Source organism: Xiphophorus hellerii, chromosome 9 (genome assembly GCF_003331165.1).
Source record: "Xiphophorus hellerii strain 12219 chromosome 9, Xiphophorus_hellerii-4.1, whole genome shotgun sequence".
Classification (NCBI taxonomy): Eukaryota; Metazoa; Chordata; class Actinopteri; order Cyprinodontiformes; family Poeciliidae; genus Xiphophorus; species Xiphophorus hellerii.
This window is the reverse complement of record NC_045680.1, coordinates 3121913-3137034: the sequence shown is the minus strand read 5'-3', so window position 1 is coordinate 3137034 and position 15122 is coordinate 3121913. Positions and strand designations below refer to the sequence as shown.

The window sequence follows — 15122 nt, the reverse complement described above, 5'->3', positions numbered from 1 at the left end:
TTCTTTCCCACAAGGCTCTTTTTATTCATGATCGGTTTGTTAATTCTTGATACTACAGCTGTGGCTCAGGTTTAAAGGCGATGTCGGTAGCTTGGACAGACACAGAAAAAGGAAGACCCAACAGCATCACAGGGAGAAGTGACGACACAAGGGGTAAGGCTGCCCAGAAAAGCTGATTTATGCTCAGTTTAGCAGGATCTGATTTACATGATTTTGCTGTGCATCAGAGTCGAACAAAAACATTTCCTGGACTAAATACGTTTCCAGAGAGGAAACGAGGCGAGCTCCAGTGCATTTGTTTTTTTTTTATGTAATCACAAGTGAAAACATATGCTAACGTGCGTTTAGGTCAGGCAGATGATTGAAATGTGTTAGGACACTTAGCTGTCCCATTTAGACCTAAACAGTCTGATACATCACTGAGGCTTAATACAAAAAGAAGGCAGTGAATATGTCAAAAAACTCCTTGTGTATTTTCTTCTTTTCATCCTGTGTTTCCCTTTATTTGAAACTATCTCTAGCTTTAGGAAGGCTGTGACAGCATTCAGGGGCAGCTTAACCCCACTAAATGGGATAGAGGTATTGTGTTGCTGAATCATGTGATAACAGTGGGGCCGGTGCGTCCGGTCCGGTCATGGAGCTGGGAGACCTTCAGGGCGATGTCCACCAGAGGGCCCAGCATCACCTGGACACGGACACAGCAAAAGGAAATAAATGGAACAGACTTCCTGTTCAGTTTAGCAACCATGCTACATGCATAGTAAAAAATGTCTTGGTGACTGGTAAAGGAGAGACCAAGCTGTGTTATACTAAATATAAAGAACAAAAAAATCCCACCATTGCTTACTAAGATTTTACTACCTCTTATGGTGTGTAAGCTGTAGTGACATCTAGTGGTGATTTCATAGTCTTAAAGGTGTTGCAGCAGCAGACTCAGATGACTCTTTCTAAAGGCAGTGTTACTTTAAAAGTACAGACATGTTCTCTATTTTAACTAATGCTTTAAAGTAAGTTAATGTGTAACCACCACACAAAATGACAGACATCCAAACGATACGCTACATTTCCATTTGACCAACAAATTTCACTTTGCCTCGGCATAGATTTTCCTTCATCAGTTTCCTTCACTTTTGGAATCAATTTTTTTTAATCTGTTTTTCTGTGATGCAAACCGTTTTTTTTTTTGTTTCTATTTCTGCTGCTTGGATCAAAAACATAACTGTGTGCCAAGTTATAACAAGGATTAAGATAAGATAAAGACTTTATTGTTCATAAAAATGGAAATTCGGTTTACATAACCTGTCTGATGCCTTCCATAAAAACACAATATATCAGACATCATAAACAAAGAAAAACTAACACATGAACATATCCGCAACAATGTGTTCATTTACTCTTCATCTGGTGGAAGAATAAATTATTTTTCATTGTGTAAAATGTGGAGGAAAAGTTGAAAAACAGCACATAACTAAATGTTATCTTATTTTTTGAACAAAGAAGATACCGTTGACCTTTTATACTGGCTTTAAAATACATATTTAAAGTTCAGAGAGAAGTGTCGATGCTGAAGTGGACACTTGCCTAAACCTGAGACAGCTGTGGCTTTTCCGTCGGGCTTGAATAGAGCCTCTACTAGAACCCAAGCAGTTTGAGAAAACTGAGACGTTAGAAGAAAAGTAATCATAAATAAAAACAGACGATTCTGATATGCAAAGACTGACCAAATCCCCAGAGCTGCTTGAAGTAGAGGATTACTTTAACAACTTCTGTCTTCAGACTAAGGAGTTTCCACAAAGCCTTACTTAAACACTTATGATATTTTAAATACAGCTACATTTAAAACTTTGAGCTTTTTAGTGGCTCAAAAATTTCTGTTCAGTGGAGAATCTGAGATGCTACATTTTCATTGACGACACAAACAAAATATGTGAAATTTTTAATATTGCACTAATCACTTGGAGGCATAGATGGATAGATAAATGAATATATGGACAAATTAATCAAGTAATGGATGAATGGGTAAATTGTAAAGATGAATAAATTTACAGATGAATGAGTGGAAAAACTGATAAATAGACAAATGAACAGATAACAGAACAAATGATTGGGTGAATGGATAGATGATCAGAGGGAAAAATTGATAAATTGACAGACAGACGGATGAATGAGTGGATGGATAAACAAATAAAGCCAACTTTTAGATAATTGAACAAAAAACTAAAGTCTGGAAACACAAATATTTTCCAATACTTTTCCAGATCTGGAAAATGCATCAATGAAATTTTCCAGAAAATGTAAAGACCCCACATGAACCGTGTAAAAATCTACTTAATTCATATATCGTTGAATATATTTTGAAATAAATTTAACATTTTAATTTGAAAAGTTGAAGAATTGCATTTATTGACCTTAATCTGGCAGTAAGAATTAGCCCAAAACCTTGCATACAGATAAATGGCCATATTTAGTTGGGAAGTAATATTTGAATACTCAGTGGGGAAAATTAAATCCTGAATTTAGATTTTTTTTTTTTTTTGTACAAACTGCTTTCTTCTTCTTCTTTTGGGTCTGCAAATCACATCTTGCCAAGATCAGCCAACTGAATCATTCCTCTGGGAATATTTTCCTGTCAAGTTAAGAATCTGCAGCGGCGTGTTTCTGCTTAATGCTTTATCCACGCTCCATAACCTCAAAGGAAAAATGGGGAACCAGGGGAGGAACTGTTTTCCACGTTCTCTCCTTCTTGTACTGCATCACCTCCCTGTCCACACCAGTCAGAACCACTTTATAAAGTGTCAGCTGGAACATGTGCTCTCTATTTCTTTTCCCTGTGTGCCGTGTTTCTCTCTCTTCCTACATGCCCTGATAAGCTGTCAGAACTCGAAACTTTGCCAAACATCTCCATCATAGGCTCTCATGTTGAATAAAATGTCTCATGCTTGTTTTTTTGAAGACCTCCACCCACTGAGAGCTGGCAAAAACCACAGAGGAGTCCAGTTCTGGCACTCCTGCTGGAATCTGGGTGGAGTGGGCTGTGACAAAGAAATGAATACGTCTTTTCCCTCTAATTTTCTTATCAGCTGAGATCACTGCTGGATGTCCTGACCTGTGGATCCTGGAGGATTTTCTGGCCGTCGTTCTCGTAGCTGTCTATGTAGAGCCGGACGGTTGCTCCCGCGCTCCCTGTGCCGCTGAGACGGAAAATGATCCTGGAACCGTCGATGAAGATGATCCGGAGGCCCTGAGGGAGCAAAGGAGAGGTAACGAGAGGCGGGCCAAAACTGATAAAAGAAAATAGATGCTGAACAAAAACCATGTCCAGGTGTGGAAATCAGGACGATAATGGTGGGATTACGAAACTGAACTGATGACTTAATCGAGCGTCAAGCCAATTTCTGATTAATAGAAGTCATAATAAATCAAGCAATATAGGTTCAGTATAAAATATTAAATGACCTCAGAGATACAAGTAGGAGAACCTTTTTCACATTTCATCATGGTGCCTTACAACCTTTAATGTGTTTTATTGAGATTTGTGACCCAAAAAAAACACTTATGCTCTGGTCTGATGAGACCAACATAAAACTTTTTGGTCAGCAAGAAATGCTGCAGTCACCCTGACAACATAACAGACATTATAAACAGCAAAACATGGTCAAGGCAGCATTATGCCATGGAAAGGCTGTAAACAAAATAAGCAGGGTTAACTACAAGCTGCTACCCCCCCGACCCGAAATCGGATAAAGAGGAAGAAAATGGATGGATGGATGGATGGATGGAACTACAAATTACCATCACACTTAATTTTCTTTATTTGAAAACTATGGGCTTAAAATTTTTTTTAAAAACAGATACACATTTCTAATAAAGTATAAAGTGATTTGTGGTACTAACATGGCAACATTAGGAAGGTTAATAACAGCAGGAAAATGAGGAGAACATCCAGTTCTGCAGGATTCCTACCTGGTTTTTGGACACACTTCCATCCACAGGGTCCGTGTAGGCAAAGTTGTCAGCAACGGCCACCGCATACGTCTTGTCGCCCGATGAGAATTGCTTCCCAATAAATGACGGGTCGGACATCTGTGTCTCCAGATCCTTCATCATCTTGTTTGCGGCATCTGAGTCGACCTCCTCGTAGTCGTACCTAGATGAAACAAATATGATAAAAACACAGAGTAGAATAAAGGCCGAATATGGTTGCTAATGTGTTATGATACTTTTCCTATAAGTGAAAGAGACGGGAATGGAAAGTTTGCACATAAAGGGTTTGTACACTTTCCCAATAAAATTCAAGCACTTTTCAAGCATTTTAATGTAAGTCTTGAATTTTTTCTAGCACCACATGGAGTTAAAAATGATGTAAATGAACTAAAAAGATAGTTTCAATTTATGATTACATCTTATGAAAGTATTCTACGTTCTACAGCAGGGATAAGTTGCTATATACCTGACTGGTCGGGGAACAAAACAATAATTTAACAAACAAATTTCAGATAGGTCAAAGACCAGCCAGTTCAAATGAAATACTTAAACACAATATACAAAGAAAGTTACAAAATAAATCTCTAAAAAATGTTCTCACCAAGTCTTCTGGCTCTTAGCAAATAGAAATCATTTTGGAAATTCTAACTGACCTAAAACATGAAAAGTTTAGTCTGATTTAACTTTAGACAGTGTGAAAAAAATTTGTATTTTTATAAGAAGTGTGTAAATATCTGACTTCAACTGTAAATAATGTTTTCCAAATGTAGGTTTTTAATCAAACGTTAGATTGCCCTTTTTTTTTTAAACCAAACAGTGCAGTTTGAGTATCAAGCACTTTCACAAACTTTATACAGAAATCAAGCACTTTCCTAACCTTGAAAACACCTCATTTTCAAGGATTTCAATCACCTGCATGAGTTCTGCATATATCTACAAACAAAGGGGGGAATTAAAATGAAATAAATGGCAAGAAGATAATTTTATGTTCTGTGTGCTGCAGTTCCCTTTTCTTCCACCACATGGTGCTACAAAACAAACTAGAAAACTAACTTTCATTAATGACTTTCTAAGAAAGAAACAATTGAAGCTTGTACTATTTCTGACCTTGTGAAAAAGTTCCTGCCAAACTTTTGCCAGTGATCCTTCATGATCTCTTCCACACTCTGCTTCCTGCTGGCCAAGATGGACAACCATGCTAGCACGGCCCAGAGGCCGTCCTTCTCACGGATATGATCCGACCCTGTGAGGGTAAAACACAGAGGTTGTGGATGGGTGTGAAAATTGGTAAAGGTGTTTTCTCCTAAGAGAGGCAGACTTTCTCTCACCAGTGCCAAAGCTCTCCTCTCCACACAGTGAGAGTTTACCAGCATCCATCAAGTTCCCAAAGAACTTCCAGCCCGTCGGAGTCTCATACAACTGCATCTTCAGAGCTTTGGCCACACTGGAACAAATAGGAGCACATAATAAACCACATAATGGATCTATGACATAAAATTAAGATTAACATTTATAGAATGTGTTCGTTTTTTACTTGTCCAAAGCTCCACTGGTAGGCATGCTGCGGGCCAGGCCTTTGACGCCAGTCTTTTTGAAGTATGGGATGCAGGTGATGTTGGCACCAATCACAGCCACGGAATCGGAAGGGTTCACAAAGAAGCCATGTTTGCCCAGCACCATGTTTCGATCCTAAACAGGGATCCAGAGATCAGGAGTGAATGTTCGTCATGTAAAACTCACTGGGATGTCAGCCGGTTCTCTTCTGGTCAGTATGACATTATTTTGATGGATGACTGCTGCCTTCTCCTCCATTTTCTGTTACACTTTTCCCTTCAATAAAAATGTTAACACCAAACTCAAACATTACTTCATAAAATCCAGCGTATCAGTGTTTGGAACAGTCTTGAACTTTATTAAAATATAATTTTGAAAAAAAAAAAACCAGTCATAACTCTGTCAAGACCTTATTTTATTTACAACTATTCCTTTTTCTTTCAAGTTGATCCTTTTTCTGCTGTTGTTGTTAAATATTCATCTGTAAAATTAATTTAAACATGAAGGAAATCTGAAACTAGAAATATAAATATCAATAGGTATCAATAGGTTTTTTAAAAAAATTAAAGAATCATTTGAATATACATATTTTTAAACTGAATTGAAATCTCATAAGAAATCTAATGATGAACATAGTCAATATGCTGCTTCTTTTTAGTTTTTACAGTCATAAAATGTAGTAGATTCTATTTATTTAATGAAACATGTTAATAAAACATGAGATAAGTGTCAAGAATAAAAGCTGAGAAGAAAACAAGATGGAAGCAATGATTTGAATACTCCAATCCAGTCTACAAAAGAAAAAAAAAACTATAACCCAATAAAAACAGTGTTTAATAAAGTCATTTTATTAGCATTGACATCATCAACTAATAACGCAACACCCAAACACTCTGCTAAATTTATAGCTGTAAAAGTAATTCCCCCAAAAATATGTAGCAACTTACACCATCGCCGTCAAAGGCGGCTCCAAAATCATACTCTCCACTTTTCATGGTGTTGACCAGGTCAGCGGCGTAGGTCAAGTTGGGGTCAGGATGATGACCACCAAAGTCCTCCTGGGGGACGCAGTTGACAGCAGAGTTGGCGGGAGAACCCAGCTCTTCACAGACTATCTTCTTAATATAAGGACCCACCACTAGGGGGAGAAAACATCAATAAATAACAGGTAATATGTTCATACAAGTTTATGATGTTATACGAGTTTCATGGCGGCTTCATACCTCCGTGCATCGCATCCAGTCGCACATTAATGTGGTTAGAGCCAGAAAGAAGATCCTTCAACGCAGCAAAATCAAAGATGCCCCTTAACATCTCAGCGTAGGCTTCAACTGAGTCAACAATCTCCACTAAGGGCAAAATATGAGCATTTTAGACCAGAAACTCTGAAGACGTGGACATTAGTAGCTTGAGTCAATACATTTCAAATTAAATAAATATTAAATCAAACGTCTAAAGCAGAAAACATGTGACCCTGCAGCATGTTTTTAACAGTTTTTCCGTTTATTCCTTCCATTTATACATTAAATTTTCACAAAGAAAGTCACCAAAAGTACAAGTAAAACTAAAAGTACTTCTTTTAGTTTTGTTTTTTTTATCTGTTCTTTCATGTGATTAGGTTGAATTCCATGTGTTTTTGTTTTTTTTACATCATTTTCCATGCCACAGAAAAAAATCCATTGTCTTTTTGCTAAATGTTGTGTTTATCTGTATTTGAAATTATAAAAACAGGAGTAAAATTATGATTCTTTAAAAATTTCAGGACATTTCTTATAGTAGATACTTATCTAAAGTGACAGTCCCCACAGTCGTGGGACATTTGTGGCTCTAGACAAGTTTTATTTGGTTAGATTGAGAGTAAAAATGACTGTTTAGACAGTAAAGATTGGAGACCCCTGGTCTAAATGCTGTGCTAGAAATAAAGATTTGATGAGGCAAACATGAATTTAATGAAATTTCTTGCCACTAATTTCAAATTAAAGACAGAGTTTACCTATAAATTGCTTAAAAGTGTCTACTTCAAAGGTCTGCTTTCCAATTGTACCCAGATCCACTTTCAGCTCAGGGCAGATCTGATACTCCTGAAGGCCTTTGCTGATCTCAAAGATTTTATTTGTGATGCCTTCGGGGGCAGGTCCTGGAGAAAAACAGTTTGAAGAAAACCATCATTTACAGAAATACTGCGTTAATTACGCATAAATTGTAGAAAAATATAACCATTTCTCCACAGTGATTGTTTATAATCTCTGTTCACCTCCACTGGAAATGTTGTACTTGATGCCAAAGTCTCCACTGGGGCCTCCTGGGTTGTGACTGGCTGTGAGGATGATGCCGCCCACAGCCTTTATCTTGCGGATCACACAGGAGACTGCTGGGGTGGACATTATGCCATTCTGACCAATTACAAGGTGATTAATCTGCAAAACAATGCACATCCATAGATTAACCCCAGTCTGGATAAGTTCTCCGATCCAAGCACTAAGTAAATACACTGGAAGGTTAATGTAATATGTTGCTGCAAACTAGTCATCTTTTAGCATATTGTTAATGTCCTATTTTGAAGCAATTTTGAACATCCATTAGGTCATATTCAGTTCAGCAATCATCACAAACAGTACAACCTATTCTACTTCCAGTAACTTGTGTTCATGCTGATGCCTGTTGGTACTTTACTGTAGCTGCATGGAAGGTAAGTCAAAAATAGAGCTCCTTTGCTTATTTTAGTTTTGAAATAATGCCACTATCTCCATCTTGGTATGTTTTGTGTAAACATCTGAACCTTTCTCTGCTGCTTAGTCCACATCACCATTACCCAACAAGTCATTTCCTAACGTCAACCAGAAATTGCTAAAAATGCCAAATATGACACAAATACAGGTGGATTTTGCGCATATCGCTTTGCTTTCAGGCAAAGATAAGGTCACCTGTTAACTGTCCGCTCTTCAACACAAGGCTCTGGTGATTAAATGCCTTAAAGTCCGAATTAAAACCACAAACAGTGATGCATATTTGCAGCTTAGGACACAGCTGCCTGCTTCCAAGGCTGCAGGCCTATGCAGAGCAACGTGACTAGCTGCACGCATGTCACGCCCCCCACCCGCGGAAGTATCTCTCTGCCTATTCTCTGAATCAACACGTAAACATATCTTTATTTATCTTTCCAATTGTTTTACATATCTTTTTCTAAAACTACGCAAGCGGCAACTCAGTAGTAAGCCAGTAAAAACGTTTCAACCCTTCAAGCCGAAAAATGCTGCCGCGTTAGTGCGCAAATGTCAAAGGTAATGGTTTATGTGGCAAGCTATTTTACTATTTAATAGTAAGCCAGATTTAAAATAATTAAATTCCGCCCAATTGAAATGAGTTCTGTGGACGTCTGAATCATGTGTCTTTCAAAAGAAAAAAATCGCATTGGGATATTGTTTTGAATATCATAATAATACAAAAAAAATTGGTTTCATCAAGGAAGGAAAATTCAAGAAGTTTTCAAACACTTGAAATATGTGATATATGCCCTGCCACAGTCATTGCACACATGAGGACTGCAAATTGGCTTACTGTGTAGCTCTAGTTCCAGTGTTTTGCTATTGACAATGGAGCAGTTTTCTGTGATAGAGTGGGAAAGGAATGTTTAAGGGAAACAATAAATCTATAATATTCAGCGTATTTGGATGACCCAAAGAATTTGTGGTGTAAAATGATGGAATATCTTAAAGGTGCAGCTAAATCAATGTCCAAACTTAAATCAGATAAAAGCAAATATATAGAGACATTATTGTCACAATCTACATTGATTTATTGGTGTTTTAATTGCAAGTTGTATTTCTCAATGTAATAAATGTTGTTTGATGTCATTTTATGACACATAATGGTTCAGCATATGGTGGAGTGGCGACTGGTACTGTAGTTCACATCCAATGAGATCCGATGATATTTGGCCATTTGACCAACATTTGATGTGTATTGGTAATTTTGATGATGGCATTTATCAAAATGTAATGTTTGTCACTGGTTTCTCAATTGTTGACTATGTGGTGTTTTTTTATAACTTTTAATTTTGTGCTTTTATAATGGAAAGCTCTTTAAACTGACTTGTTGCTGAAATGTGCTATACAAATAAACTTGATTAACGTCTTGTGCTTTTTTAAAGACCCTACTCACATGCACATTCCTTTAGATAGGAGAAAGCTACTTTCAATGTTATTCTTAACTCAGTTTTTATATATGTATTTTCAATTCTTATTTTTGTATGAGGCTACATGTTTCAACTGCCTGTCACTTTGCTGCTGCTGCATCAGAATAGTGACAATTATATGCAACTACTGGTTTGGGGCAGGGGGAGAAGGATCAAATTAATGTAAACATCATGATAGTTTTTCCTAAGTTGTTGTAAATTATGATAATTGTATTTAGTTTGTTTCTTATCGCCATCTTCGAAATAGTTAAAAAACAAAAACAAACTACTAAACACGGATTGAGGTTTGATTATATCTTACAAGTGCTTGCCATAAAGTTCCCTTCCGCACCTCATATGAAGGACCTCTGCTATCATGTAGGTGGTTGGTAAGTACACAGAGGGTATGGACAGCATACAAGAGTAGTTCACTCTTTAGGGCTCTGAAACAAATTCGTGTAATAATTAGAGCCTGACAAGTGAAGGCAGGAATGCTGTTGTTGCTTCAACCAAGCGAATGGAGAGAGCTTGCTTTGGTTTGCAGGGTTATATTGCAACCTTTGGGGACAATCGACAGCTTGATAACATCAGTTGCATCACGTATTAGCTTATTAACTGAACTGAAGCATACTTTTTACTCTCGCAAAAAGCTTATTGGGGTAATATTAGCTATATTTAAACATAAAATACAATAAGCATTACAATTAATCAAAATGAAGTAACGTAGTGTTATATCTACTGAAAGTACAGTGGAGTGTAAGAATAAAATAGCCAGCAACCTTGACAGCTAGCTAAATTTACACTTGCTAGCAGACGTGCTACATTAGCTCACCACACAGGGCAAATGGCAGCAGTTTTCATCATTTATTTTCTCCAACTGACCCCGTTGGCTGCTGCAATCTGAACAATGAGCTGAATCGCGTCCTTCATGAAAAACCTCCCATCTCCTCCCACCACCAGAGTGGCCGTCTGTCGCTCGGCTGGGTCGATGACGGAGATAATGCTCTGGATGAAGTTTTCCGCATAGTGCTGGTTCTGCTGGAACACCGTCACCCGTTTCCTCAGGCCGCTCGTCCCGGGCTTCTGGTCCGTGTACGGCTTGGTCTTGACGGTCGTTATTTTCACCATTATTGACACCCAGAGAGCAACCCGTGTGATCCGCAGTGTGGTCCGAGCGACTGCAGGAGCAAAGCGGCTACACGTAGGCAGCTACCCCGACCTCTTCACACACAAACCCGCCCTGTCTGTTTAAAGGGCAAGTGGGGACCTAGGAGGATTTCCTCACACCCAGCAGCGAGATAACTCTTAAACATTTTAAGACATTGGTTAAAGTAACATTAATTTAAAACACGTGTTAAATGAAAGTCAAATGCAACATAAGATATTTAGTGCTTTTATGGCTCAACCATCAATTTAGTAGTAAAACAAACGTAAATTGTACATGTTCTGTATAATACAGTCATAAGACAATTTCAAATATATATGTCTCACTCTCTACCTAAAAGGGCTCATTGACATAACATAAGTATTTATGCTATTAATTTTCCTGTTCTGTCTCCTTGTTTTCTTTCTATTGAAAGTACCCCAGGTCCAATGATTGTGGCATTTCTTCAACAATGCCATTGAAATAGTAAAGCACTCAAGTACTTATGTGGTTTTTTACACTGCAAAAACACATCTTACGAAGTACTTTTGGTCTAGATTTTTGTTCAAATATTTTTGAAATAAGTAAAATAACTTAATAAAATTTTATGATGTTGTAAGTGAAAAAAAAATCTGTCAGTTTACCTAGTACCTTTTATCAAGACTTATTTGCTTAAAATAAGCTCCTATATATTGCTGAAAAGTTACTTGTAAATTAATTATGTCAATTTCAAGTGTATTATGATGTTTGCACTAGAAAAAATACTTGGTAAGATTTAGTGTTTTTGCATTGAAAGTACTCATGGTTCAGTGATTCTGTGTTTAGCTGCATCTCCTTTCAGGACAAAATCATGAATTCACAATTTTATTTATATGTCACCTTTCAAGATCTAAAATTACTAAATGTTTCTGCCTTTTGAATCACTGCTTTGTATTGGAATAGATTTGATTTTATATGATTTGGACCTGTTTTGACTTGGAAAGTGACTTGAGAGTACATCTGCTGTGAATTGGTGCTACAACTAAATAAAATATAATTAAATACTTAGTACTTTAAAACAAAACTTGGTAAAAACAGAATTTAAATAATAACTTTTATTCCATTATTTGTCTATGCATTCATTAATAGATTCATGTACTGCTCAACACTGTTAGTTGAGAAATATGTGGAAAAAAGCGATTTAACAAATTTAGATTGACCACCACCTACATTTCAGACCTTTGTCACCCTGGTGTCCAGTTATGTACTCTGGAAGGTCAGTGACCCTCAAAGCATATAAGTGGAAATATAGAAACAGAAAGTTAATTTTTTTTTTTTTTAAGTGCAAAAACAATTGGTTTTTAAACAAACCGTTAATAAAGCTGTCCATATACACTGTCAGTTTCAGTTTTAAAGTGTCAATTTTAAAGTGTGAATTATGAAACAAAATTGTTGGGAAATAGTTCAAAACTTGCCACAACAGTTTGCCTGTTGCATCACACTGCTTGGTCAATAGGACCCCTTTTTTTCTTTAAAACTCAAGTGGGTTACACTTTGGTGTTCATAAACCTTATCTTTTGTTACCACAAGCTTTAGTGGATTTTATGGGATAGATTTGCACAAAGTAGTGCATTTTTATAAACTTGAAGAAAAAAGGTTTTCTTTTTTCCATTTTTTCTTTACAAATAAAACATGTGTGAAAGTGTTGCATGCATTTTTATCCAACACAACTGAGAATACTTCGTAAAACCCTCTTTTTGAAAGTTTTTTTGGTTTTAGCCTCGCATTCCCTACAAATTGATAAATTTCCTAATTTTCTGAAGTTTTTGCTATAGATCCTTAATTATATTTGTGTCTGGACTTTGACTGGGCCACTCTATGACACGATTTGATTTCAGTAGGAAAGGTATTTTCGGAGTGATGTACATTGATAATTTCCTGCAACAGATAGTATTACGATATAATGAAAGTAAGAAAATTAATGGTTGCTTCTCTGATTTCTTCTTTCCTTGCCGAGGTGGACGATCATGTTTTTTGTCTTTTCATCTGTTATTTTTGAATGTTTTGCTCTGAAATACCACAGACTGCCTTATTGAGACAATCACTGTGGTTAAACAACTGAAACTACAGTGCAGAGCACAGAGTGATACTACTGTGTTGGGAAAAGAAGAGCAGACAGGCTCAGGTTATTAAATACATCTCATATGCCATGTGACATTTAAGTCAGCTGTCTCTACTGTTTCAGCAGTGAAAGTCAAAGGGCAGAATGGCCCAAGAGACAAAAATAGGAGGTCAGGATCGCACTGGAAAGGTCGAGGCCAAGTAAAGTTTAGATCTGAGTGCAGTCCAGAGGAATGCATTTCACTGCAAACGACACATCCTGACACAACCACGCTAGGAAAATTACAGAGTTTCGAGTACATTTCACTGTAAAAAATTAAAATTGTCAATTTACAGACCAAGTTTTGAATGAGAGGCATCTGCTGTCACTGAAATCCATGTTAGCACCAATGTTTCATTCTCATCTGAATACGGTAATTTGATATGCAGTTTACAGAATGGTCTTAGTGTTTTTGTAACTTCAATATTAAAATCAGGATTCAATAAAAAAAAATTAAAAAAAACTCAACCAACATGGAGTAAACTAATTTAACAAAGGGAAAACTGTCTTTTATTAGCTATTACCTTGTGGTTGTACTAAGTTGCATGATTCTTACTGATGGAGCTAATGAATATGACCAATGAAGAAGTTCTCAGTTTTCTCAAACAATGCATAACAAGTTGACAAAAGCTGACATAATAAAATATGTCATTTAACTTTGCTAAATTTAAAATAAAATACAACAATCCTCAGAACTGAAATGGATTACCAGAAGTAGAACCTTCCAACACAGACTTCAGAGAGTCTTCCTAGAGTATAACCTTCTTATGATTGCAATATGTTCAGTAGTTTCAGCTTTATGTGCTGGGTAAACTGGTTTCCACGCAGTTATAGACCCATTCCTGCTTTTCATTAATGGGTAGCACATGTTGGCACACCTACAGGTAAAAGAAATACATGTTTGTATTAGAATCTAAGCTTAAATATAATCATTCAATGTGTTGTGGTACAATATTAAGCCATCATAACACCAGAGCTAGTTTACTTTTATTTTTTCTCTGTTTTCAGTAGGTATAGTCAGGGGTTCACATTTTCACACATAAAATTTCTTACTTTTCCCAATTTAAATTTCCTGAATTCTCAATCTCCTTTAGCCCATTTTAAAAATACAGAAGTTCCAAATGAATCTATGGCAGATATTTCTACAGAGTGAATATCCTAAAAAATACTCAAGCTTGCTACTGTCATACTGCTAACAAAACGTTCACAACAACAGACGCACGAGGTTGGAGAGAACACCGGCTTTACTAGTAAAACGGTGAATTTTTTTTTTTTTTTTTACCATTTTGGTCCTGGCTGGAACTTCAACAGCAAACACAGCCATCCCTCTGCTGCTGCACCAGTTCCTGCTCTGCTCATTGTTTACATGAACCGTCACCTTCTGATTGGCCTGCAGAACAGAAAGCAGAGCTTAACTTTCTCCAGTTTAAATCTATGAAAACACAGAATGTAGTTTAAACAGGTAAGTAGGATAAAAAGAATAAAAAGGTTTACACAAATCTGTCTTTGCATACCATTAAGTCATGGTAAAAATCTAAACAACTTTATCTCCTCAGTTGTTCTGAGCCCTACAGCCAGTCTTTAAGTGTAGCTTTTGTTGCCAAGAGAATGGACACTCCTCCTGCATGTCAATGATCCTGAATTGAATAAGAACTACTGATTGTGTTGGCCAAGGTCCTGGGAAATGTAGTTTATATTCCTCTCAACCCATCCGCTTTGCAACTGGCACTGAAACAGACCCTCAGCACGATACTACCACTGACATGTTTAACAGCTGCTACAATGTTCTGATGTTAAAAACCTCAAGTTAGTTTTTCCAAACTTCTTATTGTGGACAAACAGCTCAGACTTTTCAAATGAATGTTCTTCCATCTGAGGGTGAAAGCTTGGAAACTAGACACAAATGGATGTTCCAACCGAGTGTGACTGTAGTTTATTCTCTGAAAGTAAACTTTATTTTAGATAAGCTCCATCATTTCTGCCAAGAGTGTGGTCAAACACACAGTGAGAATCATGCCAGCACCTTGTTGATATTGACAAAAACTGTGATTTGTCTGCAACATGCTAAAAGACATTCCAACAAATGTTGCTGGGGTGTATGCATATCTGCAAGCTTGAGAAAAAAT

General features: G+C 36.9%; 2 protein-coding genes across 3 annotated transcripts in view; both read right to left on the bottom strand.

Moving 5' to 3' along the window:
• Window positions 1-10954, bottom strand: pgm1 (phosphoglucomutase 1). 2 transcript variants are annotated; one of them, XM_032571922.1, is made up of 11 exons: window positions 10595-10954; window positions 7793-7955; window positions 7532-7675; window positions 6762-6887; window positions 6486-6676; window positions 5519-5673; window positions 5313-5428; window positions 5092-5227; window positions 3964-4147; window positions 3107-3241; window positions 1-685 (listed from the first exon to the last, which is right to left on the bottom strand). In XM_032571922.1, exons 1-11 carry the CDS (start codon window positions 10838-10840, stop codon window positions 596-598), a joined length of 1686 nt encoding a protein of 561 aa, XP_032427813.1. In that variant the 5' UTR covers window positions 10841-10954; the 3' UTR covers window positions 1-595. The 2 variants fall into 2 exon arrangements, with proteins under 2 accessions (XP_032427813.1, XP_032427814.1); XM_032571923.1 differs by lacking the exon at window positions 10595-10954 and adding an exon at window positions 10545-10563.
• A 135-nt stretch (window positions 10955-11089) lies between these two features.
• efcab7 (EF-hand calcium binding domain 7) overlaps window positions 11090-15122 on the bottom strand; it is a 36643-nt gene continuing 32610 nt past the window's right edge. The window contains exons 12-13 of the mRNA XM_032571921.1: window positions 14279-14386; window positions 11090-13874 (exon numbers count right to left, since the gene is read on the bottom strand). Coding sequence (XP_032427812.1) covers window positions 13794-13874; window positions 14279-14386 — 189 coding nt within the window. The 3' untranslated portion in view covers window positions 11090-13793. The remainder of the gene's footprint in view (window positions 13875-14278; window positions 14387-15122) is intronic.

What these genes read in the sequence shown, in the direction of transcription:
- pgm1 (XM_032571922.1), bottom strand. Translation starts at nt 10,840, where the DNA reads ATGGTGAAAATAACGACCGTCAAGACCAAGCCGTACACGGACCAGAAG. An exon ending in CCGCCTTTGACGGCGATGGT is followed by an intron (nt 5,674 to 6,485) that starts GTAAGTTGCTAC and finishes ATCCCTGTTTAG; the next exon opens with GATCGAAACATGGTGCTGGG. An exon ending in AAATCCTCCAGGATCCACAG is followed by an intron (nt 686 to 3,106) that starts GTCAGGACATCC and finishes GTCCGTGTCCAG; the next exon opens with GTGATGCTGGGCCCTCTGGT.